The following is a 27912-nucleotide window of genomic DNA, read 5'->3' as shown; positions in this document are numbered from 1 at the left end:
CCAGGACCGTGGGATCATGACCCGAGCCGAAGGCAGACGCTTAACGACTGAGCCACCCAGGCACCCCAGCAATCTTTCTTTAATCTTTTATCATCAAGCATTTAGGTTGTTTCCCATTTCAGAAAAATGTTTTGCAAATGTAGAAAAGAATAGCCTTTGGGGGCAAACAGAGTCCAGGACGACAGAGAAAAATCCCTGCAGTCATCTCTTTCCCCTTCCTGACCCTGCTCTATGGGGTCTCTGCCCAGGCCTTCCAGACCACTCCCAGAGCACTGCCAGGGCCCAGAGCCAACTGGCCTCCAACTCTGACGTTTCCCCATGAAAGGGCAAAGGCTCTGGTCTGTCTTTCCTGGCCCCGAGATCTTTTTCCAGCAAAACACAATCTGATCCAGGGGCAGTTCAGACACCTACCCCCATCCATAGTCTTCCAATTCTCCAAATTCAAGGTTCTTAGGGTGCTGGTGGCCCAGAGATGGGTGCAACATTCTCATACTGGGGCTCCTCTTGCCCTTCCCCATCAGCCAGCTTCTGGGGATCCTGTTCTTGGGGACCACCCTCAGGGGCCAGCTCCTGGGCCCTACCTGAGCTCTTGGTGCCATCCCCTAGCCCCCTGGCCACTTCCTCTGGCCCAGTTCCTGCAGACTCCAAGGGCCTAGTGAGCTCATCATTCGGGGCTAAGCTGGGGCTCTGACTGGCAGAACCAGAGGCCAGCCCAGGGCTGCCCTTATTTCGACTAAGGGCCCGGCGTGGAGGCTTAGGGATGGCACTCTTGACCTTGGGCTCTGCCTGGCCTTTCTGGAAGCTACCAAAACGGCGGAGAACAGATCGGACGGGGCCCTCGGGTAACTGGGGTGTCCCTGCCAGCATGTAGATTGTGGTCACAGAGCCTGAGCCCTCCAAGACACTGCCCTCAATGGCTTCTACACGCTCAGCCACTGTCCGGCCACCAAGGGGGAGCCGGCGGCGGCCAGTGGCTGAATCCCTGGGGCTGGCAGCACCAGGAAGGGTGTCATCCATTTCTGCTCTCTCTGAGCCCATGGACTCCTCAGCCTCCTGGCTTTCAGGACCCAGCTGGGGCCCCCGGGAGAGCCTCTTGGGCTTTCGGAGAGGACTGGAGATCTCCCCTGAGCTTCGGCGACTCTGTGGTGCAAACTTGGTGCCTTCGGCAAAGGAGACTGATGGCCGCTTGGCCCGTGCGAGACTGGAAGTGCGTGGGATGGGGAATGGTGTGGAGGCATCCTCAGGGGGAGGGATGGGACCTCCAGCCAGGCTGGCCTCTGGAAACTCTCCGTGGGCCACAGTGACCATCCCTGGCAGAGGAGACAGAAGAGCTTGGCCAAAACTGGGCTGGCCACCCCAGTCCGTCCTCGTTTACTCAGTTTAGCATCTGCTGGGAAGCCTCATCAATGGGGCGAGGAATAGGGTGAGGGTACAGAGGCAGGGGAAGGGCCTATTCAGGGAGACATGACTCCTTCTACACACTTTTCTCACCACCCTTTCCCCCTTGAACTAATGCCACACCCTAAGGTCGTGTCCCTCTCACCTGCGGGCTTTTTGTGTGTGCTGTTCCCTCTTCCCGAAACACCTTTCCCACCCCTCCCTAGCGGTCGCTTGGTTAACTCCTCCTGGTTCTCCTAGACTCAACTCCAATATCACCAACGCTGAGACATCTTCCCTGACCCTAATCACCCCTGACACGGCCGGACTGTGAGCCCCTACTTGTATGTCCCCCATCAAAGCACGTATCACTCTGTCCCACACGTGCCTGATTACCGCCCGCCAGACGACGAGCTCGGTGAGGACAGGAATGTTCTGTCTTGTTCTTTACTATGTCCCACAGCCAGGAGATTGACCTGCGCTCGAATGGGCACTTGATACATGTTTGCTGCAGGAATAAAGAAGTGGTAGTGGGCAGGGCTGCTCGGAGCCGAGTGGGCTTTTGGGGGGATACCTTCTTGGGGTGGCACACAGTAGGCCGGGCTCTCGTCCTCTCCAGACTCAGGATCAGAAGAGAAGGAGTCGTCTGAGGCCCAGCCCGCAGAGGGCGGCTCGATGAAGCTGTGGTTGAAGGGGATCTCCGGGTCGTGGTGCGAGACTGCAGAGGGCTCCAGGTCAGATGCGGAGCTCCGCGGAAGACCTTGTCCCACCCCAGCCCCTGACCTTCAGCACCCACACTGACCTGTTACCCAGGGAAGCTTATGGCTGCTGAAGGAACCACAGGGTAGCACCGAGCCCAGGCTGCTCAGTGCCCCCCAGACCTGCAGCTTCATCCTAGACACAGCAGCTCCATCACTTGCTGCCCTGGGGGTACAGGAGGGAGGTCGGTGCGTGCGACCACTGTTGGGGGGGGCAGCAGAAAAGGGCCGGGACCATCCTGGTCCTGGGGTCAGTGTGAGAGAGGCAGGGTGACAGAGTGACTGTCTACTTCAGGGGTTCCCTTGGGCCACAGAGTAAAATCCAAACTACTGAGCCTGACATTCGGGCCTGCCACAGAGGGCAACAGAGCTTCAAAAGTCCAATAGACCAGGGGTAGCAACTCTGGTTCAGGCTTCACCTCTCTGGGCCTCAGTTTCCTCATCTATCAAGTGGGGACAACGCCTATCTATCAGACCATTTTCCAGGACTCAGCCTAGTGCCAGGCACCTGGTGGGGTTCCCCCAAAATGCAGCTTTGTGTTATTATCACCCTGGCTGAGTCCCAGCTCAGCTACATTTCTGGAAGCGCCACCCGTCCGGGAAGCCTGTCCTTGACCCCACCCCCAAGCTGGAAGCCACGGCTTCACTGTTACCATTCCTGTGACAGCCTTTGTCCTTTTCTGTCCTCGTGTGAAGGTCTTCTTCCCCACCCCCAGGCTCTGTGCCTCGGCGGGGGGCTACGGGGTCATCTGTGAATACCCCATAGCACAGAGGAGGATGCTCAGGGATTAGCGCATGAACTAATAAGAGAGCACCAGACAGAGAATCCAGAAAAACAGAGCATGGGCTTTGTGCATGCCACTGACAGGTTGGGTCACCTTAGGCCTCCGTGTCTTCCTCTGAGAATTGAGAATGCTAATCCTCCTGCCCCAGATTCCCTGCTCTGAACCTCCTTGCTGCTGTGAGTCTCCAAGGAACCAAGAATTGTGAAGAGATTTTGTAAAGGAACAAAGCTCTGTGCAAACAACATTCCCCTCCAGTGGGCACCCCGCACCCTGCACCCCTGCAAGCCACCCCAATCCTTTCTATTATCTCTTTTTCTCAGAAAGCCACCATCTCTGATAAACCACCGCTCAGACTTTTGTGTCACTCTCCCTTCAGGAAATGGGGAGGTGTTGAGGCCTAGTCTCTTCCCCTCCCGGCCCAGCATTGTCCTGCTGCTTCTGCCTTCCCCGCCTTCCTGCTCTGGTCCCTGTTAATAAACCCTTGGCCACACGCCACGGGTTTGAGTTTCGCCAGCCTGGGGCCCAGTGCCCACTGCTCCCAGTCCTGCAACTCAGAAACTCGCCTATGGAAGGCTTCCAAGGAAGGCAGGCAGCTGACCTGGTGTGTCCAGGCCGTGGCCACTGCCAGCTCCCTCATTACCTCTGACGTAAGTGTGTGACAAGGCCAACCCTTCCCCACCCCTGAAAGGAAACCAGATGCCAGCCTGCTCCCAACCCCCTGGCCCGAGCTGGGGGTGGGGAAGGGACAGGCCAGAGCTCACCCGTCCTTGGGGTCCAACCGAGCAGCCCGGCAGCAGCAGACACAGAAGATGATGCCCAGGAGGAGTAGCAGCAGCGGTACAAGGATGCCTGCAATGAGGGCCGCATCCTGACTGCGAGGCCCTAGGGAGAGCGGGGGGAGAGGGGGAGAGCAGGGGATGGCCCAATACTCAGGGCCATTCTGTCTCATCTCCAGCTCTGAGCTGCCTCTTCCCCAGAATCTTCCACCTATGGGTCCCTCCCCTTTTTCTGAGAGATGCAGGCTCTACTCAGCCTCGAGGCCCTCTCCCCAAGGCAGCCTCCCTGCTAGCCTGTCCGCTCCTGATGGTCCCTGGCCTGTTCCACAAGCCCTTGCTCCCAACTGTCACGCCTGGTACACATCCCCTGTGCATCACATCCCTGTGAATCAGGTGTGACAGGTGCCTGCTCATTTCCTGGATGCTAGCCTGGTTTCTCAGGAGGCAGGGGCTGTCATATCTTCAGGGACCCCAAAGTAACCATACAGATTTCAGGCCTCGGGAATGCCTCCTAAGTGAGCCCAGTCTGCCTGGCAAGTGGTAGGTCCCTGGAGCCATATAAAGGGCCAGTCTTTCCCTGGTTACTGCCCCCTGCACCCTCCTTTTTTTTTCTTCCTTCCTTCCTTCCTTCTTTCCTTCCTTCCTTCCTTCCTTCCTTTCCTTCCTTTCCTTCCTTCCTTTCTTTTTTTTTTTTTTAAGATTTTACTTATTTATTTGACAGAGAGAGAGACAGCGAGATAGGGAACACAAGCGGGGGGAGTGGGAGAGAAGAAGCAGACTCCCCAGGCCGACGTGGGGCTCGATCCCAGGACCCCGGGACCACGACCTGAGCAGAAGGCAGCTGCTTCACTGACCGAGCCCCCCAGGTGCCCTGCCCCCTCCCTTCCACCTTACCCAGCTGGCAGGCCCCAGAGATAGGGGTGCAGGGTCCCTCTGGGCATTCACAGGGATCCGAGCAGTTGTTACCATGGAAGCCAGGTGGGCATGATGTGTTGCAGCTATGGGGTGACAAGAGAAGGGCACAGGGGAAGGCAGATCTCTGGGCACTGCTCCCCACCCCCTGTCGTACAGACTTCCCCGGATGATGCCCAAGCAGACTCCTCTGACCTCTGAGCCACATTCTAAGTACCCCTGGCAGTGTTTGGGAGAATGCCGTAGCCCCTAAGCCCATCTTCCAGAGAGGCCACCCAGAAGCTGCCCCTTGGTGCCCAGCCCCCCAGGGTATAATCTTCAGACAAGAGCCACCTCTCATGATCCTCATCCCTAGCCCATCCGGCACTAAGTGCAATAAGCAAGATGCCAACAGCATCCAGAGAAAAGTCCTCTGGGTCTGGAGGTCTAAGCCTGCTTTCTGCCCCATTCTCTGGGCCTTGGTCCTCTGCCCTATAAAATGAGGTCTCTTCCATTTGATACTACATTCTGTCCTAGAGGTGGAAAACCTGACATTGGAGACATTGACCTTGATTATGTTCTACGAGCTAAAGACGTCAGGGAAACAACAATGGAGTTGGAGTCCTACCCCTAAATAACTTCTCCACCTAGTTAGGGAGCCAGGCGTTTTAGATGAAGCATCACTCTGACCCTCATCTGGAAGATGCAGACCTCACAACAGGAGGAATAACTTCGCATTACGAACATGTGGGGTGGGTATGTGGGAGGCAGAGAAGCCCAGGAAGGGAAGTTCAGGAAACAGATTGCACAGAGGCCTGACCTAGGCCCCTGCCTCCCTGCCAGGGCCCCAGTTCTCTCACCTGGGTCCCCAGTAGCCAGCGTTGCAGACACATTCCCCAGTCACAGCATCACAGGTCCCCTGAACACAGGTGGGGCAGGTAGAGCTACAGCCCTCCCCAAAGGTGCCGGTCGGGCAGGGCTCTTCACACCTGAGGTGAGGTGAGACTTGGAATGGGCGGGCTGGGCAGGCCTGGCAGAGCAGAGCCCCCCACAAAAGGGTCCTACCCATCTTCCCCCATGCTTCTGGACTCAGGGCCCCAAATGTCTACTCCTCAGCAGTGAAGCTCAGGTGTGAACAGGGCCTTGAACCTGGGGCCAAACCCAAGAGGTGACAGACTACAGATCCCTAGAGGAAGAAGAAGAGAGCAGGATACCTGAGTGGTGAAGGAGCCGGAAGAGAACCCTGCCCAGGGCCTCATCAGCACCCATCTCTCTTGCTCAGTCTTCACCAGGAGGCAGGCCCCCAAGGCTGTGTGAATGAGGGTGTGGGGGGGTGGGCAGCCATCCCAGAGGGAGCAGCTGGAATGAGGATCCTGAAGGAAGGCGCACCCCACCCGGAACAGGCCGGCCCCCTCACCTGGGCCCTAGCCGCCCAGGGTCACAGCGCTGACAGTGCCCGGTGTCTGGCTGACAGGCCTCCCCAAGCCGGCAGTGGGGGCACAGCTCCCTGCAGCTCTCGCCAAAGGTGCCAGGCGGGCAGGGCTGGTGGCACTGGGTCCCGTTCCAGCCCGGCTCACAGGACGCACAGTTGCCTGTGTCTGCAGAGCACGGCTCCTTCTGCCTGCAGTGGCCACAGCTGGGAAGAGGAGGCGTTCATGGGAGCACTGCGGAGCGGAGAGAAGCAGTCCCCACCCAGGCCTCCAGGGACACTGGAGAGCATCCGGGGCACGCACCGGAAGGTTTGAGCCTCAGTTTCCCCATGTTGTACAACAAAAAGGCTGGACAGAGGATCTCCGTAGGATTCCAGCCCTCTCCTTCTAACTTCCCATTCCAGAACCCAGCCTTCCTAGGGTCCCACGGTCACCAAGAGCACCCAGCCCAGCCAGAACAGCCAAGTTACTCGGGCCAACCTTCTCCCAGCGTTCCTTCCCATCCCTTTTCTCCTCTCAGCCCTCCCATCCACGCCATCTCTGAGGACTGGCGTGACTGGGACTCGGTGTATCTCCTATCCCATAACATGAAAATGCAGAAAAATTAAAACATGTCTGTTTTCATCACTATAATTTCAAGTTTATCTTCTGTTTAAAAAAAAGTTTTCGGGCTGCCTGGGTGGCTCAGTGCATTAAGCGTCTGCCTTCAGCTCAGGTTATGATCTCGGGATCCTGGGATCAAGCCCCGCATTGGGCCCCTGCTCAGTGGGGAGTCTGCTTCTCCCTCTCCCTCTGCCCCCCAACTTGGGTTCTCTCTCTCTGTCTCTCACTCACTCTCTCAAATAAATAAAACCTTTTTAAAAAAGATTTTATTTATTTATTTGAGAGAGAGAGAGAGAATGAGAGAGAGAAAGCACAAGAGGGAAGAGGGTCAGAGAGAGAAGCAGACTCCCCGCTGAGCAGGAAGCCCAATGTGGGACTCGATTCCGGGACTCCAGGATCATGACCTGAGCCGAAGGCAGTCGCTTAACCAACTGAGCCACCCAGGCGCCCCAAATAAATAAAATCTTAAAAAAAAAGTTTTGGGGCGCCTGGGTGGCTCAGTCATTAAGCGTCTGCCTTCAGCTCAGGTCATGGTCCCAGGGTCCTGGGATCAAGCCCCGCATCAGTCTCCCTGCTCCGCAGGAGGACTGCTTCTCCCTCCCCCACTCCCCCTGCTGTGTTCCCTCTCTCGCTGTGTCTCTCTCTGTCAAATAAATAAATAAAATCTTTAAAAAATAAAATTAAAAAAAAAGTTTCCCCCAGTTTTTGTTGTTGTTTTTTTTGAGATGTGACTGTCATACTGCCCTGTGTAACTTTAAGGTGAACAGCATAATGACTTGACTTACATACATTGTGAAATGCTGACCACAGTAAGGTTTAGTTAACATCCCTCATCTCAGAGAGGTACAAAAAAGGGAAAAAATGTTTTTTTCTTTGTGATGAAAACTCTTGGGATCTACTCTCCTAGGAACTTTTCCACTAAGGTTTTTCTTATCTTAATTTCTCATTGGTTCTTTAACAGTTTCTTGAAAAAAGTTTCTCTCCAGGTAATTATCTGGAATCATGCGCTTGGATAAGACTCATTTGTTCATAAAATCAATTTAGCAGACCAGCATCAAAAAAAAAAAAAAAAAAGAAAAGAAAAAGAAAGAAAACGTTACAGTGTGTGTGTGCATCTCACATATGTAATATATGCAGATATGTACATATATATTACATATAATACATGAAGCAAAGAGAAGTATGTGTTGTCTGGTTAAGCTTTTACCTCAGAGCTGTGTGTATTGAGAGGCAGAGAGGTGGGATGTCAAACGCACTTCTTTTTGTTGTTTGGCTTGTTTTTATTTGTTAAGTAAGCGCCATGCCCATCGCCCAACGCCCAATGCCCAACGCCCAACGCGGGGCTGCAACTCCACACGCCCGGGATCAAGAGTTGCATGCTCTACCTACTAAGCCAGCCAGGCGCCCCAAAGCGCATTTCTTATTGTGGGTGGGGCGGCCAAAGGTTGAAAAGCCACTAAGTTGTTTTTTTTTTTTAAGATTTTATTTATTTATTTGAGAGAGAGAATGAGACATAGAGAGCACGAGAGGGAAGAGGGTCAGAGGAAGAAGCAGGCTCCTCGCCGAGCAGGAAGCCCGATGCGGGACTCGATCCTGTGACTCCAGGATCATGACCTGAGCCGAAGGCAGTCGCTTAACCAACTGGGCCACCCAGGCGCCCAAAGCCACTAAATTTTAAAGGCACCCTGCAATCGTTTCGTCACGCGATTCATCTTTTATCCGCTTCTAAGTATAGCTTGCTGGTACTACTACTGTTTGAGAGTAACCGGACGAAGGGGTGGGCGAGGCTGGACCTAGGCCATCCAGGGTCTTTCTCCCCCTCGCGTCCCGTCCCCGTCTGTCTGCGGAGAGCACCGCGCCCGCTTCTGCCCGCGCCCCCGCCTCTGCCCGGCTCGTCCCTTGGGTCCGGTTCCCCTCAGCTCCTCCGCACGCCCTCCCCGCGCCCGCGGCCCCTCCCCCCTCGCTCCCGCCCCCGGCCGCGGCCCCGCAGCCGCGCGCTCACCTGTCGCCGCAGTGAGGCCCGTAGCTGCCGGCGCGGCAGGGCAGCTCGCAGCGGGCGCCGCGGAAGCCGGGCGGGCAGGCGCACTGGCCGGAGGCGGCGCTGCAGCGGCCGCGCACGCACTCGCACGGGTGCCGGCAGTCGGGGCCCCACCAGCCCGGCCGGCAGGCGCAGCGGCCCGTCTCCTGCGCACACGGCGAGCCGTGGCAGGCGCAGCGGAAGCTGCAGCGGCGGCCCCACCAGCCCGGCTCGCAGCGGCAGGAGCCGTCGGTTGGATCGCAGCGCGCCGCCGCCGGGTTGCACTGGCACGGACGGCGACAAGTGGACGACCACCAGCCGGGCTCGCAGCGGCACGCGCCTGTCGCGGGGTCGCAACGCCCGTGGGGGCCGCAGGCGCACGCGAACTCGCATCGGCCGCCCCAGCGGTCCGCTAGGCAGTGGCACACGCCCGTGGCCGGCTCGCACTGGCCGTGTGGGTGGCACGCACAGATCTCACGGCAGTCGGGGCCCCAGTACTGGCCCGGGCAGCCTGCAAAGGGGGCGGGGGGCGGGGAACGGAAGGGGGTCAACAGGCTCAGGGCCAGGCGTGGATCTCCGCCTCGCGCCACCGTCCACAAGGAAGAGGGGGCGCCAGGCCCACCCCCAAGAGCCAGAGACAGACCCTTGGACATCTGGCAGCCTAACCTCCTGGGGCACAGCTCACTTCCTGCCTCTGACTGGGAACTACAAAAACCCTTTGCAGTGGCCCAGCTTTCTACTTCCAGAGCACACTGAAAGTTCCCGAGTGAGAGAAGCTTTGCCCAGAGTCACACAGAAGTAGGATTTCCTCCCTCTCATGCCCATCCCTGCATCCCCCACCCCACTCCCCCGGAGGTAAACTGAGTGTCCATCCCGGCCCAGATGCTGACCGTGAGGGTCACAAGGGAAGCCACATTTGCCCCTGGTGTCTCCTCTCAGCCCTGATTCCCGCTATCTGGCCATTCTGCCCACCAGACCCTTTCCCCTGCCCCTCTTTCTACCAGAGAGGGCAGAGAGCCCAGCCAGGGGTGTCCTTCCACCCTCCACACGTATAGAAAGGGCATGTAAGGGAGACTGAGAATGTGCCCATTTTGCAATTAACGGATAACCCACGTCTTTTCTGAGAAGTTGAACATGATGGTGAAGGGCAGACAACTGAAACTCTGCGTAGTGCTTTGTGGATATGGGTAAAAACCAGATGACTCAGGGCATCTTCCAGGAATGCGTCACTTCCTGACTCTGGGCCTCAATTTCCTCAGTGGCCCTGCTGTTCTAAGATCACATTTCTATCTGCTTTGCCTCCCAGCTCCCCAATTCTGCCTAGCAACTTCATCCTCCAGGTGAAACTAGGACTCACGGGAGTTGCACCGGGCCCCGAAGAATCCAGGTTTGCATCGACAGAGGCCTGGTTTCACACATACTTCATCTTCCTGGCAGGCATCTACCCCCTCACAGATGGCTGAAAAACATCCCACCCAGGTGGAAAGGACAGTGGCATGGCCCAACAAGGGGACACTCGGCCCCTCTCACTGCCCCCCAGCGCCTGCCCCCTCAAGAGCCATTCCCTCAGGGCAGGGCTGTGTGTGTCAGGATGGACTCTAGCTCTAGGGTTCAGGAGGGGAAATAGGCCCAGGAGGAGAGGAAGGAAGGGTCACTGGGCTACGTCCTCATTTCTTCTCGGGTGGGGATCCATTCTGGCTACTCACGGACAGTGCATTCTTGATCTTTCTGCCTCCAGCCTGGGCAGCACTGGAGCTCAGCAGAGGGGCTGTGGGGCAGAGAGGGGTCAGCCGGGGGACACACTGGCTCCGCAGGTGGATCACTGTCTCTGGCTGAGATGTGGGAGGCTGCCTCAGCCCCATCAGGCAGGTCTAGCCAAGAGTCACAGTCCCAGGGTCCCTAATCCCATCCCTGGCCCTCCCACCTTCGGCCTTGACTATCCACCTCCCTCCAGGCTGTCCCCAGGCCCTCTTCCCCTCACGTCCTCCTTCCCGGCAATGCCTCAACACCAGTTTGACCAGCCCCGCCCCCATATCAGTTTCCCACAAAGACCCACCTGCTGGCTTTGCAGACATGCCGCCCACTGGGGTCCAGCTTGGACCCCTGGGTCCCCTGTGTCCAGAGCAGCAACAGTGGGAGAAGCCTCAGCCCCATGGCGGCCAGTCCAGCGGGAGGGCTTGGGTTAGTCTGGCCCCCACGGCTCCCAACCCCCTCCCTGCTTCCTTCCAAGGCCTTTCCTGAGGAAACCAGTGTGAAGAGGCGGGCTGCCATGAGGCACCTCCCTGAGAGGGCGGGTGGGTGGGTGCTGGGAAGACCAGACACCAGAGAAATGAAAAGGAAAGGAAGGCCGTGGTGAAGGCTGAAGGGGGGCAGTCAGTTTAAGTTGGAGGGCGCTGGAAGGGGCAGGAAGATGGAGCTGCAAGTCCCAGGATCCTGGGGGATAGGTGAGGGTGTATGGTGAGAGGGGGAGCCACATCTTTCCATTAGGTCATACTGTGCAAACGAGGCCCTAGCTGGGAGAAGCTCCCCACCCACTAACAACCAACAAGACCCTGTGAGGAAACCACAGCCTGTCCCGGCGGAGCCAGGCAGGGACCCACGACTAACACACAGACGTGGAGCCGTTTCTGGGTATCGTGGGCAGCTGCTTTATTGCATTAGCTTAGGCCATTCTCACAAAGCCTTGGGAGGGAGGGAGGTAGCTCTCTATTTTATGGATAAGAAAACTGAGACTCCAGAAGGAAGCACTTTTATCTGGGCCCTGAGGCTTGGCACAAAGATACAGGGAAGGAAGGTAGGCTGAGCTCTTCATCATGCCCTGGCTCAGGCCAGAACTGGGAAAGAGCCTGGGGAGGGCCGAGAAGGAGGGAGCCCTGTCTTCATTTGAGGCCACACATCCACCCATAGCCCAATTCCAAAGTCAGGTCTCTGGGGGCAGCTGAGACCCCCAGACAAAGATGCTCGTCGAGTGCTGAGCAGAGCTAGTCAGGAGTTGAGGACTGGGGGGGCTGCCCCCAGGCGCCAAGTGGGATTGCTGTGGAGCCTCCTCTTCTCCCCCTAGCTCGCTGGGAGCCACGCTGCTGCTCTGGGCTTCAGGGTCCTCTGTTTCACCCTGATAGGACAGGCCAAAGCTGGGGGGAGAACCAAGAGGTATTTTGAGCTTGGATGCCAGAAAGGTCAAGGCTATGGGCTCAGGGAGTGGTGAGGAAAGGGGATACAATAAGAAAAGAGGACAGAATGAGGTATTGAGGAGGCAAAGGGGCCAGGGCCAACGGAGGGAGGGGCGTGCTTAGAGCTCGGGACAGCAGGATGAATGTCAGTGGAGCAGGAAAGGGGAGAAGAACAAAGGTGGGGCCCCTCCTTCACCCCCACAACCTTTGCCCTTCCTCTTCCCCCAACATACAAACTCTGTATTCTGGACTCAGTGGGTGGAGGGTGGGCTCTCTTATCACTGGAGAGCAGGAGCCATGAGCTGTCTTCATCGTCACTGAGGCAGAGAGGGGGAGAGAGCAGATGCGGGGGTCATTTATCAAGGCCCTGGGGGACAAGGGGAGTCCAGCTATGTCCAGCCTTCTGCACAGTACCCAGGAACAGCCAAGGGAGGAGAGAGTGACTACAGGACCCTCAAGGCTGGAGAGGAGGAGGTGCTAGGGAGATGAAGGAAGGACATCTTGAGGCTTTTATTTTATAGCCTCACAGCAGGCCCTGACGTGGCTGTAATTACATTCTTAACCCTCTGAGAACAAACAGATCCAGCTAAGACAGGAAACTGAAAAACTCATGTGGAGAAGCATCATTACCAGATTCCTTCAGCAGGAGGTATAGTGAGCATGGCAAGTCAGAGCAGTGCGATCCAGAGAGAAGGGTGGCAGGCTGGACAGCAGGCTCAGGGGGTGACCAGGCCGGAGTGGCAGGCTCAGGGGGTGACCAGGCCAGGTTAGCAGGTTGAAGAAGTGACTAGGCTAGGTGACAGGCTCAGGCAGTGCTGAGGCTAAGGCAGTAGGCTCCAGGGGTGATTAGGCTGGGTTAGAGCATGACCGGGCTGGGTCATCAGGCTCGGCAGAATTAGCAAGGGAGGGCCGGCTCAGTGGGAATGGAGGCAGGGACTTACCTGCTTTCTGCTTCCTCTGGGGTCCCTAGCATCTTGGCCTTGATCTTCTTCCGCTGCTTCTTGACAGCCACCTTCATGGCCTCAACCAAAAGCCCAGGGACCCGGTGGTCTGTGAGCAGCTCCCTACAGAGGAGGGAAAAGGGCAGAGTAAGCAGTGGGAAAGCCAACAGTCGGTCTCATACCAAGTACCTGTGCATGCTGTTCCCTTTGTTTGAAACACTCTGCCTTGCTAACACCCCTCAGATTAGCTTAGGTGTTGCCCCCTCCTAGGAATCTGTCTTTGACCGCTGCTGTGACTTTTTGTACTACCTCCTCCCCCATTTGGAAGAAGTTCTAGGAAGGCAGGGGCTGTGTGATTCATGTCCTCCCAGTGTCCAGCACAGTGCCTGGCACATGTCACTGTGGATAGATCAGTGAACCAAAGAATGAAGCTGGTGACGTGAGGCCCCCAGACATGTGTGAGAGGAGCCCCTGAGCTTCCCAGCCCCTGCCCACCGCCCTCACCGCTGGAAGTAGGCCAACTCCTCCTTCAGCAGGAACACGTTGGCTTTGAGCTCATTCCGCTCCTGAAGGATCTGCTCAAGCTCCTCTCGACTGAAGCTGCACTGTCCTGCCTTGGAGGGGCACCCTGGCTGCTGCAGGGCACCCGCCTGCGGGAGGACAGGCTCGGTCAGAGGGATGCCTCTACCGGCGCTCCCCTGCCCCGGGGGCCACCACAGGACTACTAGAGCAAGTGACGGGCAGGGAGACTTGGGAGGCGAGGGCGCTGTGACAGATGACAGCCCAGTGCTCTGGCTGGGCATGGGAGCAGGGGCCGGCCGGCGCCGCGCAACCGTGTGCCACCTTCCACCTTACCGGTGGACCTGCTACGCAGCACCCTTCCCGAGTGCCCACCAAGTACCAGACCTGTGAGTACTGTGCTGGGCACTCACCGGGTCCTCAGGGGTCCCCGGGGCTCCTGCGTCGGCGGTGGCCCGCTCGGGCTCCTGCCTCTGCTCGTACCCGGCCGCCCCGGCCTGGTCCCGCGCCAGCTCCACGACCCCCTGGCGCTGTAGTTGCCGCTCGCTCTCGCGGTCCCTCACGGCGCGCAGCTGGGTTTGTACGGCGGCCAGCTTGTGCCGCAGCTCTGCATTCACCAGTAGGAGGCGCTGCAGCTGCTCCTGCAGCTGGGGGAGGACCAAAAGGGCAGGTAGGCGGGGCGTCGCTGGGTGGAGGGGAGCCCCCGCCTCACGCCCATCGCCCCGCCCCGCCCCGCCCTCACCGCCTCGGTCTCCTGGCTGCGCTGCAGCAGGTCTCGGTTGTGCGCGCGGAGCTCGTCCCGCTGGCGGTCGGTCACCTCCTTGAGCTGCCTCAGGAGAGCGCGCTCCTCTGAGGAAGGGGCGTTCTTAGCAGCGACCTGGGGAGGAGGCCCCGAGCCGGCCCACCCCGCCGCCCCTTGGCGGTGCCCGCACTCACCCTGTGGCCCAGAGCGCAGCTCTCTGCGGAGGCGCTCGTTCTCCTCCCGCAGCCGCCGCAGCTCCACTTCGGCCTGCTGCGCTGACACCTGCAGCTGGGGAGGCCAGGCTGTGAAGGCGAGGCTCCCACCAGCCCTGCGGGTGGCCAGGGGGAAGCGCGGTGACTCACTGAGTCTGGGTCCGGCCCCACGGCAGCCCTTTCCAGGAGCTCCAGCGTCCGCACCACGAGTGGCACTAGCCTGGCCGCCGCCTCCGGCCCGAAGCGGCGCGCCAGCTCCTTCAGCTCCGCGCCCAGGGCCCCCGCTAGATGGTACACGAGCTCCGCGGCCGTCCCTGACCCCGCGGCCACCCGAGGCCCGCTGCTGTGCGCCCCAGGCACCGCCTTCCCGGGCTCCATGCTCCCAGAAAGTTAAGGGCTGCGACAACGCCCGCCCCCTCCAACCCTAACCGGGGCAGGAAAAAGCCAAACAGTTCCGGCCCAGGAAGCAGTTTAGGGCAGGAGAGGGCGGGGAAGAAGCTACAGAGGAGCAATTAAGAGAAAAAGGCTTGGGGAAGGAGGTAGTGCACTGGGCCCCCTGGGCCCTGTCCTGTTCAAGCCCCAAGGTCACAGGAAGCAGGACTGCCTACTTGCAGCCAGGCGTCCAAGAGCTGAGGCTCAGGGCTCTAAGTGGTCACTTTTGTCAATCCCTACCCACAGTGCCCAATCCAGGCTCCACCCCTGTGTCCGGAGTCATGAGGCCCAACTTGGCGGTCAAGTACTACAGGCGAGAGGTGAGGTAGGACAGCTGCCATTGGCCTCAGCCAGAGACAGCCATCTGTCCAGCCATGTGTCTGTTTTCCCAACCACCAGCGACACACAGATTAAGGGGCTACGCGCTGGGCACCACAGTTTCCCCGGGGGGGGGGGGGGGGGCGCCCCAAACTTCCAGATTCAGAAAACAGCAGCAGCCGCTCCAAAGGATGTTGAAAGGAGTGATGGTTTGAAGGGCAGTTGGTAAATGTGGTCAAGGCAGTAAGGGTATGAAAGCCCAACACCACCTCAGTTCCCTGAATCTAGGGGATGCTTGGTCCACAGCCCGATTAGGGGCCTCATGCCCCTTTTAAGGCTGAGGCCAGCACTTTCCTGTGATCAAGTCCAGTCTCCTGCCATCCCTATACCCAGAATTTGAGCTGGGGCGGGGGAGGGGGACCAAGCAAACAAAACTCAAAAACTCCTATTTATACAAAATTTATTATTATATTTTGCTCAGGACTACAAGCCACCAGAGATCAATAACACAAGAAGCACAAATAGGGGGAAAAGGGACCAAGCTGCTGAATGTCACCAGCTTTTCTTTGGGGGTAAAAGGTTCCAGTCTTTGGGACGTCTGAAGCAGGGGGAGGTGAGGAAACAATTAGGCATAGAGGTCCTCTCGGTCCGCAGAGTATACCTCACCCTCTTGCAGGAGAGCGAAGTTGAGGAAGTGGGAAGGTCTGTGCACCTCGTGGTAGAACTCTTTAGGATTTGCCAGCTGCAGCTCATACTTCATGTTGGGATCATGCCGGACACCTTGGGGAAGAAGGAGAGGGCCACTGCTAACCAGGTGCACCCACCTCACCCAGCCTGGGCCCAGAGTCAAGCCCCATGTGCCAAGGGTGATGGCCTAACCCCAGTCCCACTTCCCTGTGCTCCCCAACTTACCCATAAAGTTGTAGTTCCAGGAGGACTGGGCAGGAACCATAAAAAAGCCAAGGAAGCGATCGGACAGCAGCATCTGGACCCTTTCATAATGTGAGGGTAGATAGCCCTTGGGATTGTTCCCCTTGTCTGTGTTCTGGCGACCCCACTCATAGCCACTGGGGGTCAGCTTATAGGCTGTCAGTGTGCAGGAGCCTGGCGTGAAGCTGAAGGAGGGATGAGGACAGAGTCAGAGCTCAGGCCACCATTCTAGGCCCTGTGCTGCAATGCCTGCCCTGCCATACCTCCTCCCAAGGGGGCCCAAAGCCTACCTGCAGGTGATGATAATGGTCTTCTCACCATCCCAAGACGGGTTGTCAGCCATGATCTTAGCATGGGTGGTGACATCTTGGGGTGACAGCTGGGGGGATTCATTGGGCTGAGTGTGGATCCATCCTAAGGGTTCCATCTCCTATACGCAAAGAGAGGTGAAAAGCTATTTGAAGCCCTACCCCCATCTGCAGATAGGAATCACCTCCATGAGAGTTAACACGGCTGCCTTCCCTCCACCACTCTGACAGAAGAAAGCCCCCATCCTCCCACACCTCCACTGACCTTGAGGTACTCATGCTGGGGCAGCTGGCCAGGCAGGTGCACGGTTTGGTGAGTGCCCCACTGTGGTACCATCACAATGCAGCGGATCTCCTTCACCTGGGGGTTATCTGGTGGGCTCACCCCATACAAGTATCCTGCAATCTGGAAATAAGGGGGTCAAGAACCAAAATGATTCTTAGTGCCACTCTAGACTCTGGGCTGTTAGCCCGATGTTTTGTTCCCTTCCCCAAGAACAAAGAATAGGTCAGAATGTGGTCAGAATCTCTTGCATCAGGATCACCTGGGGTGGCTGTTAAAAACACGAACATGGACCTCATCTCAGACTTACCACATCAGAATCTCAATTGGGGTCCAGGAATCTGCACAGTATAATCTGTATAGTATCCATAAATGAGTGAGCACACCAACACATGGCTCATGAATCTTCACAAGCTGAACACATCTTGAAACCCACCACTAGGTGGTATTTTAAATTTTACACTGCCATCAACAAAGTAAGAGGACCTGTGTTCCTCACGACACAGGGTATCAACAATCTTTTCAAATTCACCAACCTGAGGCCACAAATTGGGTGTTTTATACAATATGAATTCCCTGATTACCTGTAAAATTGAGCATCTTTTCATTTGCCATCTGTAGTTCCTTTTCTGAACTACCTTCAGATTTTTTTTTAAAGATTTTATTTGTCAGAGAACGAGAGCACAAGCAAGGGGAGCCGCAGGCAGAGGGAGAAGCAGGCTCCCTGCTGAGCAAAGAGTCCAATGTGGGACTTGCCCCGGGATCATGACCTGAGCCCAAGGCAGATGCTTAACCGACTGAGCCACCCAGATGCCCCACTTATGTTTTTAAATCAACTTTTGATAATTCCCTATTCTAGATTCTAATCCATCTTTTTTTAGAATTATGCAAATATTTTCTTCTTGTTTTTAGTACATCTTTGTCATACACAAGTTATTAATTTTGATTATGGTTTTGGGTTTTATGTCTTAAGAAGGCTATCCTTAGTGTTGTGATACTCTACAGCTTAGTATTTTACATGCAGATCTTTACATGCATTTTATTTTATTTTTTTTAAAGATTTTATTTATTTGACAGAGAGAGAGAGAGAGAGCACAAGCAGGGGGAGCGGCAGGCAGAGGCAGAGGGAGAAGCAGGCTCCCCGCAGAGCAGGGGGAGCCTGATGTGGGACTCGATCCCAGGACCCTGGGGTCATGACCTGAGCCGAAGGCAGTCGTTTAAACCAACTGAGCCACCCAGGCGCCCACATTTTATTTTCTATACGTTGTGAGGCAGGGTTCTGATTGTTTCAGTATGATAAGGCATCCTTAATCCTACAGATCTGATACACATTTATTATATCCACATGAATCTGTTGCTGATTATATGCTATCCTCTTCCAATAACTTTTGGATCATTTTCTTAATTGCCATAGCTTTATAATATTTTAATATTTGATGAGAGCCAAAACCTTTCCTGCTGTTCCAGCCATTCTTTTTTTTTTTAATTTGAGAGGGAAACAGAGTGAAAGAGAGAGAACACGAGTGGGGTGAGGGGCAGAGGGAGAAGCAGACTCCCCGCCGAGCAGGGAGCCCAAAGCAGGGCTCGATCCCGGAACTCTGGGATCATGACCCGAGTTGAAGGCAGATGCCCAACCGAGCCACCCAGGCGCCCCTTGGCCATTCTTAACGTATATATATATTTATTCATCCGTGAATCCTGAAACCAGCACCTTAAGTTCCAAGCAATCTCAGGTGAGTTTTAGGCACATAAAATGCTGGGCACACACTATGGACTAGTTGAGCACACTTACTCACTTGGGCTCGAAGGTCAGATATGCAGATAAACTTCTTAAGCACGTTCTTGGGAAGGATATAGGTATAACCGGTCTCCTTGATGTCATCAGATGAAACATAGATATGATTGGTCCTTAGGTGAAGGTTGGCAGCAGAGATGGCCCTAAAAACGGTGGGGAATGTCAGCATTTCTCTGGCCTAGCACCGCAGGTAGTATAAGTAGGCTTTGCCATCCCTAACCCCTCCCGTCCCTTATAGTACCTAACCCTCCATTCAGTCTTAGAGGAGAAAGTCTGGGTCTCATAGTTGCTGGTGGTAGAAGTAATGATCTCATCGCCATGCTTGTTGACAGTACGAGTCTGTGTTGCTGTCAGTTGTGACTGTTCCTTGGTCTGCTTCTCAATCTCTGCTATCTGCTGCCGCTGCTGTGATGGTGCCGAGATCTCCATACCCAGGATGATGTCTCGAATTTCTGACTGTGTCAGTGATGCCACATTCACACTGTGGGGACAGCATGGATCACACCACAAGATCCCTTCCCCTCAGTCAGTTCTATCCCAAAGGCAAGAGTATAACTTGGTAAGACAAGGGACCCCAGACCCTTACTCCTGACAATCCTCAAGTGGCATTTGTAAAGGAAGTGTGACGTGGACACGTACTAATACCGGTAAGATTTATCACAGCCCAGGACGGCTCTGTGCATGTACACCTTTCAGCCATGCTGAAACCTGCTCAGTAGCCAGACATTCCTCCTTTCTTTGACACAAATGCCCTGGTTTATAGGACAATTCTCAAAAAGAGAAACCCTTAGAACATGTTCTCAACCACAGCTAGTACTGTTAGTCACCCTAGGTGTACCTGGAAATCTATGGACATTTTTATTTTTGGTTGTCACAATGACAGGGAGGGGGAAGGAAGGGGGGTGTGTGTGCTGCTAGCAATGGTACCTGGGGATCCGGGATGTTAAAACTTCCTGTAATGTATGGACAGTAAAGAAATGCCCTGCTCAAAATGGCAACATGAAAAAATGCCCAAGAATCAGACTGAAGCCCTGAAACACAGACATTTTCTACATTATCTGAAGACATTGCCTACCTCTTTTCTATAGGCATCCCCAGAACAATTCCTTGAGAAATTTCTGAACCTAAATGTTTCCAAAAAACCCAGAAACCATATACTGAACCATTCATTTCATCTTTTTAGGATCTTCCATCTGTCTCCCCACCACCATTGCTCACTTGTTTTTCTTGCCGTAGTCAGCCAAGATAAGATCTTTTAGCTGCACCTCCACCTTGATCCACTCCTCGTCAGTCAGAGTGGGCCAGATGTGGTGTGGTTCTGTAATAGTAGTCTTGTCTGGCTTCAGGATCACCTTCGCCCGGTCATTGTTCACATGCAGGGCACGCAGAATCAGGATGAGGCGGGAGAAAGCCTGAGAAGAGATATGGCAGCAAGGGGGGCAGAGGGTCAGCCACTAGATGTCCTCCCCCTTTCCTCGATTCTAACCTTTCAAGGAACCCAGGAATTGATTTCAACCTCTAAGATGCAGCCTCTCCTGCTCCCCCTGTCAACTTTATACACAGAGCACAGAGCTGCTATCTCATCCACAGGTTGAAGATGTGAAAATGACCTCACAGGGGTCCTGGGAAAAAGCTAAGGAAGAACAGGATTGTCTCATAGCCCCAGACCCACTCCTCTTAGTGACCCTCTTTGTTAGGGTTTCATACCGTGTAGGATGAGATAGTCTTGAGCCAGTCATCGTAGAGATTAAAGAGAACCATCTGGGGTTCAGTGGCTTTAAGGATGAGGTCCCCAAACTTTTCCACCTTGAGACAAGCCTGGAAAGGTAGCTGGAGCTCTGATCCTTTGATCACAATATTGGGAAAGTCTAGCAAGTGCACCTGAAACAAGATCAAGTCCAAGATTAGAAACAGAGCCTGCAGGTCTCAGCCCTCCTCTCTTCTACCTCACCCGCCTCTCACCTCCAATGGGTCCAGCATGCCCTTCCTGGTGACAATGATCTGTTTGGGCTGCTCCTCCACAGGCAGAGATCGGATGAGGGCAGCCACTTCCTCAGCTGTCTTCCATTTAGCCAACTAAAAAGCAAGAGGGGAGGAAACAGAAATTGAGTTTCTACCATCTCAAGGTCAACTAGAACAAAAGATCCTAGTCTTGAAATAATCAACCTACGTTTCTGTTGTGCCCTGCTATTGAATGTTGGGTACTTTAGAGATGCAAAAAAAGTGTCAAATGGCCTTGCCCAAAAGGCTTTTTCAACCTAGCTGGCCAAAGAAAAGTCATACAAGATGTACCACAAACCGGTATTTAATTACATGTCAGGGACAAAATAAATTGAGGCTAAAGATCATAAAAAGCTACATAAAGAAACAGGAAGACTTTATTTATTTAGAGAGAGAGCATGCACGCACACAAGTGAAGGGAGGGGCAGAGGGGAAAAAGAATCTCAAGCGGACTCCGCACTCAGTGCGGAGCTGGATGAGAGGGCTCGATCCCACAACCCTGAGATCACAACCTGAGCCGAAATCAAGAGTCGGATGCTTAACCGACTGAGCCACCCAGGCACCCCACTGCACAAAGAAAAACGTCTTAAGGAACAAGTAAGACTGTGAATAAGAGAGGAAAGAAGGGAGTTCATTCTAGAAAGAAGCTATATAAGCAAAGCCACAGAAGTGGAAATGAATGCAACAGACTATGGGGATAGTAGGATACCAGATTGTTTGTAAGATTAAGTATTTACTTTTTGTTAGAGAGAGAGAGTGCAGCAGAGGGAGAGGGAGACGCAAACTCCCCTCTGAGCAGGGAGCCCGATGCGGGACTCGATCCTAGCACCCTGGGATCATGATCTGAGCCAAAGGCAGATGCTTCACCGACTGAGCCACCCAGGTGTCCCTGGAAACAGGAGTTTTTAATTAATTAATTAGAGAGCATGCATGCATAAGTGGGGGGGTGGAGGGGAGGGGCAGAGGGTGAAGGAGAAGCAGACTCCCCGCTGAGCAGGGAGCCCGATAGACTCAGGCTCCATCCCAGGCCCGTGGGATCATGACCTAAGCCGAAGCCCGACGCTCAACCGACTGAGCCACCCAAGTGCCCAGGAAACAGATTTTATTTTATTTTTTTTTAAAGATTTTATTTATTTATTTGAGAGAGAGAGAATGACAGATAGAGAGCACAAGAGGGAAGAGGGTCAGAGGGAGAAGCAGACTCCCTGCCGAGCAGGGAGCCCGATGCGGGACTCGATCCCGGGACTCCAGGATCATGACCTGAGCCGAAGGCAGTCGCTTAACCAACTGAGCCACCCAGGCACCCAGGAAACAGGTTTTAAAGGAAGAGAAACCGTGGTTGGACAGGTTAAAACCCAGCCAGATATTAAGTGTCTAGGAAGACAAAGAAGAGTTAATTCATCAAGAAGAAATGGGCTACCAAAGGCTTAGAGGTAGATATTAGGTAAAAGTGATGTTTTAAGAACATTCGTTCCCTTTAGAAAGGTGACTTTTGGTAGTCTCGTTCAAGACAGGTTAAAGATGGGAGAGTCAAGAAACAGAGAGACCAACTGTAGGTAATGAAGGACCTCACACACTGCTGGGCCCCCTATAGGAGAGAACTTCTCAAATTAAGTAACTCAGGGAAAAGGCTGAAATGAGATACCCTTAATCTCTCAGAGAGAACAGGAAGATGTCTCCTACCTCCACCCACTGTCTCTTACATACACCCCCCAAAGAAAAAGGGGTAGTAAGAGGCAGAAAAAGTTTACAGCTTCTCTGTCCTTTAACTGGCTCACCTGCCCCAAACGCTTCTGTCCAGCCCACACAGATGTGTGGATTATCTTGAGGAACAGCTGACCTGTGCGTGGATTGAAGATGAAGATGGCCCCGTTGATGGGTTTGGTGGTCAAGTTCCCCTCAAAGGTCTAAAGAATGATTACATCAGTTAGCATGGCCTAGACACAACCATTGTGCCTTCACCCCGTATGTACACATTTGCCTCATCACCCTCCCATAGGCATATACTGAGCCCCACATCTCTACATTGCTTCTAATTCTCACCTTGTGGATAGTCACTCTGTAGACATTAGTGTCATCCACAAACCAGATAATCTGGTTGGAGAAGAGCTCACCATAATTCTGAGAGGACAGATAGGGCTCAGTGGGCTCAGATGAATAGAGCTGCAGGCCCTTGCGGATCCGTTCACGTAACACATACAAGGCAGGGTTTGCCTTCATGATCTTGGCCATGGCCTGCTGTATGAGAGGCTTGCTGCCTGGGAACCAGTTTCCATAGGCACTATGGGAATAGAAGAGGCAAGAAGAGTGAAGACCAGGCTGGCAGCCCCAGGAACAAGGTAAAATGGAACCCTAGAGAGAAAGGCAAGACTGCTGGCCAGGCAGACAAGTGTCTCCTCAGGTACACTAAACATCACATGTACATACTCTGAGTGTGGCAGCAGGCACCCAAATTGGCCCCATACTTTAATGTACATGTGTATTTTAGTTTGCCAAGGCGGCACTTTCTTTTTCAGGGTCATTGACTTTTTCTTCCTTGCCTCTGTGTACAATTCTCTGTGACATCAGAATCTTGAGTTCAAGCCCCACATTGGCTGTAATTTACTTAAAAAATAAATAAAATTAATAAAGAAAGTATGGAGCTGATAGAAAAGCTTCCGAGCACCAACTTACCTGTGCAGATTATATGCCAGGTCAATGGCAATGAGCACACCGGTGGGCGAAGGGTAGATACTCATGTTGTCTGTGGTGTAGTCCAGGAACTTGGCCCGGGCGTAGCGTTCAATGTCATGAGAATCATAGTCCCCCCAGCGCAACTGGATATCAATCCAATACTTCTGAGTAGTGGTACTATCCATCACATCCCTGTGGGTAGAGAGGTCAGGAACCCACACTTCCAAGAAGCCACCAATATCACCAATGTTTCAGAACCACATGAACTCTCAATCACTATATCTAAACCTCAAAATTCCTAATCCCTCTGCCTGTTCCGATCAGCAAGCCCCTCACCCAGAGAATCAGCAGACCTTTGAGGGTGTTGACAGGATCCAGGGATGGCACTGGACCCAAATTAGAAAGAAAAGCAAAGAGGAACAATTCCTGAAATAACACTGCCAGAAGAACAGTAAAACCAAGCTTCCTGAATGCCTAGGGCTTGGTTATAAGGCACTTACTTGGAGTCGGCCAGCAATGAGGGCCGAGAGACATTCCACTTATAGGAAGCAAACAGCAGGATATCTGCACAGGAAGAATTCATCTTATAGGACTTTCGCGGGTGAATTGTCTCCTTTTGTACTGTCTCAATCTCTAGTGCATCCAGTTCCTGATCAAACACCTGGAGACAAAGGTAGAAAGGTTATGACTGCTTATGGAAGCCCACTAGAAACGAGGGCTTGCAGAATTTCAGATAATGTGGCACCTGGCACCACAATGCAAGTCTCATCCTCAGTGCTGCCAGGGGGGATTTCCCATATGCCAGAGTAAGCTGACCTGACTTCTGGTGGTCCCCTCTCCCCTCAATTCTGGCCCACCTGGCACAAGTCCATCACAATGCTCTCGTGGATCTTCTGCCATAAGTGAGCTCGGAAGATCTGGATAAGAGAGATCTTCAGTGTGGGGATCTTGCCATGCATGAAGATACCCGTCAGGTCCAGCTGCACCTGAAAGCCTACATATACCTGACAGGAAATAGAGAGGGACACCAGAGGTCAAGAGACTTTGGTTCTTAGGACATAATTTAGGAAGTAGGAACACTTGCTTTTAGCTTCCCGTCTCCCAGATCTAGCAATCACACTCACGTTGGCTCGGTTGATGGTTGGGGACCACCAGAGGGTGAATCTACGATTGGGAATCTGGTTCAATCCTGATCGTTGAGCATTAGTTAGCTTCTTCCACTTCATAGATTCCTCAAAACCACTGGCCTTTTCCCTGGGAAGAAGAGGCCAGTTAAAGTGAGGCCCTGCCATCTCCCAGAGCACTGCTCTCTGGTAAACACCAGAGGAGAACAAAAAGCACACAAGGGTTGAACTCAGAGGGTTGTGAAAGGTTACTGTAAGGCGAGAAGAGAATCCCTACCAGAAAAGCCCCTCCCAAGTAGGGAAGTAAGTGCCCTTGAAGAGTGTGTGTTCCAGAATGCCTTCCACACCACCCAGGGCCTGGATCATGTCTGTACGGTAGTTGTTCAGGTTCCAGAGCTTCCCATCATGCCGCTGATGTGTCCACCAGAAAGGGTTCTGCTTCAAAACCTAGATGGCAAGGCAGGTACCATCAAGCTTCTGGGTGCCTACCGCCCCAGATTCCTGGCACGGACCACGGATTCTTTTAATTCAGGGAAAATCTCTACCATCCCCTCCATGTACCTGGTACTGCTTAAAGTCAGTTCGAACACGCCAGCCCTTATCATAAGCCAATGTGTGCCGGTCCTTCTGGAAGAGGGTGTTGATTCGAGGAATGCCACGATCCCATGAATCTTCTAGATCTTCTAAGGTCAGTCGTCTGTCAAAGAGAAAAGATCTAAGTCAAGCATGTGTTCACAGAGAGTTTAGCATTCCCCGCTTGGCCAAGGGCAAACAGGTCAGATGTAGAATGTACTTCCTTGTCTCCATAAAAATATGGCATGCTCTGCTCCTGACCTCCACGCGAGGCTCAAAGATCACCCCTCCACACTCCCGACGGGACTGCTATGCCTTCCTGGATGTGTACCTGTTCTGAGCAATGGCCTCTTGTCTCTTCAGTGCATACTCAGCCCAGACCCGCTGAGAATCAATGAACTCGCTCTCCCATGGCTGTATGTAGCGGTATAAGTTGGGAATCAGTTGGTCTTCTTCATGGCTCATTCCTGAACGAAAGTGTGTGATACCTACATCTGTCTGCTTGGACCACCTGTTTGGGGCACAACCAAGTTTAGAAAAAAAATAAAATAAAACCTAAAAGTAAAGAAATAGGGTCTAGCAAGATTTTTTTCCCCTTTTTTTAAAAAGTTTTTTTGTTTATTTATTTAAGTCATCTCTACACCCAACATGGGGCTCAAACTCATGACCAGGAGATGAAGAGTTGCATGCTCTTCCAACTGAGGCAGCCAGGCACCCGTAGCAAGATTTTCAACCAAGTCCTACCTGAGGTCAGACTGGGGGATGAGCACATGGCCCATTGAGAGCATGCCGAGTCCACCCAACTCCTTAGGGGTATAGAACACAACAGGAGGGAACCGACTGGGCATCTTGGAGTTGAGGCCAATCTTGATACGTGTCTGGATCTTATTCTCACACTTCACTAGCAAGTCCAGGAGCTCCTGGGTGTTCACCACCGCCTCCCGAAAGTATGTCATAAGGCCTATAAGAGCTGTGTTCCACTTATTCACAATCTGAAAAAAGTGGGGAGAAAGTAAATTATACGTGAGCTATGCGGGGCAGCAGGAGGTGGTGGCAGGGACTACTTGATCCAGTTAATTAAATTCTCCCTAGTTCTCAAGGAAAATTTGAGCTCAATGTCATTAGGAAAGTATATATAAATCAAAACTACTATGAGATACTATTTAACACCCACAGGAATGGCTATAAAGCAGTGACAACTGCTGGCAAGTTTGTGAAGAAAATGGAACACTCATGTACTGCTGGTGGGAATGTGAAATGGTACAATGGTTGAATCACCTCAAAAGGTTAAACATAGTTACCATATGATCCAGCAATTCTACTCCTAAGTATATACCCAAAAGAAATGAAAACATATGTCCACACAAAAATGTGTACACAAATGTTCACAACAGCATTATTTGTAATAGCCAAAAAGTGGGGGAAAAAACCGAAATGTCCATCAACTGACAAATGGCTAAACAAAATGTGGTATATCCATATAAAAGAATATTACTCATAAATGAAAAGGTTCAAGTATTGATACATGCTACAACACAGATGAATCTTTAAAACATGTTAGGTGAAAGAAACTAGACAGGGACGCCTGGGTGGCACAGTCAGTCAAGCATCTGACTCCTGGTTTTGGCTCAGATAATACTCTCAGGGTCCTGAGATTGAGCCCTGCGTTGGGCTCCATGCTCAGTGGGGAGTCTTTTAAGATATTCTCTCCTGGTCTGCCCCACCCCCTACTCGCACACACGTGTTCTCACTCTAAAATAAATCAATCTTTAAAAAAAGGAAACCAGGCAATAAAGTCACATATTGCACAATTCCATTTATATGAAATGTCCAGACTAGGCAAAATCATATAGACAGAAACAAGATTCATGATTGCCAGGAGCTAGATGTAGGGGGAACAATGGGGAGTGAATGACTGTTCATGGGTACAGGGTTTCTGTTGGGGGTGATGAAAATGTTCTAGAATTAGATAGTGGTGATGGTTACACATACTGAAAACCACTGAATTGTATATTTTTAAAGTGTGAATTTAATCTCAAAAAAAAAAAATCAATTAAGGCAATATAAGCACTTAAAATAAGAGCAAATATAGTGGTAGTTTTAAGGGGAAACCCGATGGGAACTTTGAGGTTTGTTCTTTCTCTTGCCACTCCAAAGGAGTTTGGGTTTTTCTCGCTCCTTCTGGGCTATAAAGTTCTTTCCAGGGTACTTCGTAGCAAGTTGAGTCTTGAGCATCACCTCCCAGTGGACCCCGAAGATCTAGGAGGAGCTTCCGTCTGTGACCAGGCTTCCAGTGGATTCACCAAAGCAGCTTTACCCAACCTGGGACCTGGGATCATCTCAGATGCCCAGTGAAGAGAAGTCCCAGGAAGGCTCGGGTGCCTCTCAAACTATCTCCGAAGTATTAACAAAGAACCCTGGTAAACTGAATCTCGACTCTAGTATCAAACTCCCTTCCCCGCTACCAGAATATCCATCCCAGCAGCAGCACAGAGAGAAGAAACCACAGGGGCTCGTTGAGCGCATCCTTAGCAGCAGCGGGAGGAGGACTGGAGTAAGGACTTTGTTAACCGCTCGGAAAGAAAGGATGGCAAGGATGATTCGAAGGATTCAGTACCAGCGAACCTCAGCCCGGGGTCCCAGCTTCACAAAGATCTACAGCAGAAGGAAGCTGAGGACGGTGTATCAAGAGTAGAAAGATTTAGATGTCACTGTCATTACTGCCTTTATCATGAAGATCTTTCTGAGGAAACCAGCATGAAGAATAATTATGATGTAGAGCCAATGTAAACATAAACTTTATTTTTTTTTTTTAAGATTTTATTTACTTATTTGACAGAGAGAGACACAGCAAGAGAGGGAACACAAGCAGGGGAAGTGGGAGAGGGAGAAGCAGGCCTCCCGCTGAGCAGGGAGCCCGATGTGGGGCTCGATCCCAGGACCCTGGGATCATGACCTGAGCCGAAGGCTGATGCGTAACGACTGAGCCACCCAGGCGCCCCCATAAACTTTATTCTTGTACGGTTTCTTAGTGATTTTAGGATCATTTTGCAGCAGCTTGGGAAAGCTGCTCTATGTTAGGGCAAACTATAATATTTTGGTAATCTATGATACTATAAAGTCTTCCTTTTTATATCTTTTCTACCTTCATACCAGTAATTTGTGAGGAATCCTGTAGTTTGCATTTGAATGACTTCAGTACACGTCCACCTTTTGATTTGACCTAAGGAAGCACTAATACGTTTTGAGTGTTG

At 53.0% G+C, this 27912-nt stretch overlaps 3 protein-coding genes across 10 annotated transcripts in view; all 3 read right to left on the bottom strand.

Moving 5' to 3' along the window:
- Window positions 1-14: 14 nt before the first annotated feature.
- On the bottom strand, window positions 15-10880 carry SCARF1 (scavenger receptor class F member 1). 6 transcript variants are annotated; one of them, XM_027567660.2, is made up of 11 exons: window positions 10694-10880; window positions 10344-10405; window positions 9995-10108; window positions 8623-9148; window positions 6005-6223; window positions 5448-5576; window positions 4591-4694; window positions 3682-3769; window positions 2180-2301; window positions 1952-2095; window positions 15-1310 (listed from the first exon to the last, which is right to left on the bottom strand). In XM_027567660.2, the coding sequence occupies exons 1-11, from the start codon at window positions 10789-10791 to the stop codon at window positions 451-453; spliced, it is 2466 nt and encodes an 821-aa protein (XP_027423461.1). In that variant the 5' UTR covers window positions 10792-10880; the 3' UTR covers window positions 15-450. The 6 variants fall into 6 exon arrangements, with proteins under 6 accessions (XP_027423461.1, XP_027423458.1, XP_027423459.1 ...); XM_027567657.2 differs by having other exon boundaries at window positions 3682-3802; window positions 10694-10878; XM_027567658.2 differs by having other exon boundaries at window positions 3682-3802; window positions 9995-10096; window positions 10694-10877.
- A 269-nt stretch (window positions 10881-11149) lies between these two features.
- Window positions 11150-14844, bottom strand: LOC113939766 (Rab interacting lysosomal protein). Of its 2 annotated transcripts, XM_027626331.2 has the most exons (8): window positions 14372-14842; window positions 14204-14297; window positions 14010-14116; window positions 13681-13914; window positions 13253-13398; window positions 12749-12871; window positions 12041-12124; window positions 11150-11768 (listed from the first exon to the last, which is right to left on the bottom strand). In XM_027626331.2, the coding sequence occupies exons 1-8, from the start codon at window positions 14597-14599 to the stop codon at window positions 11558-11560; spliced, it is 1227 nt and encodes a 408-aa protein (XP_027482132.1). In that variant the 5' UTR covers window positions 14600-14842; the 3' UTR covers window positions 11150-11557. The 2 variants fall into 2 exon arrangements, with proteins under 2 accessions (XP_027482132.1, XP_027482131.1); XM_027626330.1 differs by lacking the exon at window positions 11150-11768 and having other exon boundaries at window positions 11821-12124; window positions 14372-14844.
- Window positions 14845-15414: 570 nt separating this feature from the next.
- The window catches only part of PRPF8 (pre-mRNA processing factor 8), a 32925-nt gene continuing 20427 nt past the window's right edge, over window positions 15415-27912 (bottom strand). For both annotated transcript variants that reach the window (XM_027625764.1, XM_027625765.1), the window contains exons 25-43: window positions 25403-25650; window positions 24990-25169; window positions 24647-24782; window positions 24363-24532; window positions 24086-24215; window positions 23819-23965; window positions 23462-23622; window positions 22962-23153; window positions 22332-22569; window positions 22067-22195; window positions 20250-20363; window positions 19995-20168; window positions 19506-19699; window positions 18529-18768; window positions 18289-18430; window positions 16475-16615; window positions 16192-16331; window positions 15884-16086; window positions 15415-15751 (exon numbers count right to left, since the gene is read on the bottom strand). In XM_027625764.1, the coding sequence (XP_027481565.1) occupies window positions 15597-15751; window positions 15884-16086; window positions 16192-16331; window positions 16475-16615; window positions 18289-18430; window positions 18529-18768; window positions 19506-19699; window positions 19995-20168; window positions 20250-20363; window positions 22067-22195; window positions 22332-22569; window positions 22962-23153; window positions 23462-23622; window positions 23819-23965; window positions 24086-24215; window positions 24363-24532; window positions 24647-24782; window positions 24990-25169; window positions 25403-25650 (3234 nt within the window). In that variant the 3' untranslated portion in view covers window positions 15415-15596. The remainder of the gene's footprint in view (window positions 15752-15883; window positions 16087-16191; window positions 16332-16474; window positions 16616-18288; window positions 18431-18528; window positions 18769-19505; window positions 19700-19994; window positions 20169-20249; window positions 20364-22066; window positions 22196-22331; window positions 22570-22961; window positions 23154-23461; window positions 23623-23818; window positions 23966-24085; window positions 24216-24362; window positions 24533-24646; window positions 24783-24989; window positions 25170-25402; window positions 25651-27912) is intronic.

The sequence above is a fragment of the Zalophus californianus genome, chromosome 16 (genome assembly GCF_009762305.2).
Source record: "Zalophus californianus isolate mZalCal1 chromosome 16, mZalCal1.pri.v2, whole genome shotgun sequence".
NCBI lineage: Eukaryota > Metazoa > Chordata > Mammalia > Carnivora > Otariidae > Zalophus > Zalophus californianus.
The sequence above is the reverse complement of the archived record's forward strand: the minus strand, read 5'-3'. Positions and strand labels throughout refer to the sequence as shown.

Bases quoted from the DNA above. Each gene is read 5' to 3' on its own strand.
- SCARF1 (XM_027567661.2), bottom strand. The intron at 9,149-9,994 runs GTGAGTCCTAGT...CCCCCTTTGCAG, and splicing joins CGGGGCCCGGTGCAACTCCC to GCTGCCCGGGCCAGTACTGG. The intron at 5,577-6,004 runs GTGAGGGGGCCG...ACCTCACCTCAG, and splicing joins CCTGGGCGGCTAGGGCCCAG to GTGTGAAGAGCCCTGCCCGA.
- LOC113939766 (XM_027626330.1), bottom strand. From the start codon at position 14,599: ATGGAGCCCGGGAAGGCGGTGCCTGGGGCGCACAGCAGCGGGCCTCGG. The intron at 13,915-14,009 runs GTGAGGGCGGGG...GTCCTCCCCCAG, and splicing joins GCAGCCAGGAGACCGAGGCG to CTGCAGGAGCAGCTGCAGCG. The intron at 13,399-13,680 runs GTGAGTGCCCAG...GTCCTCCCGCAG, and splicing joins CGGGGACCCCTGAGGACCCG to GCGGGTGCCCTGCAGCAGCC.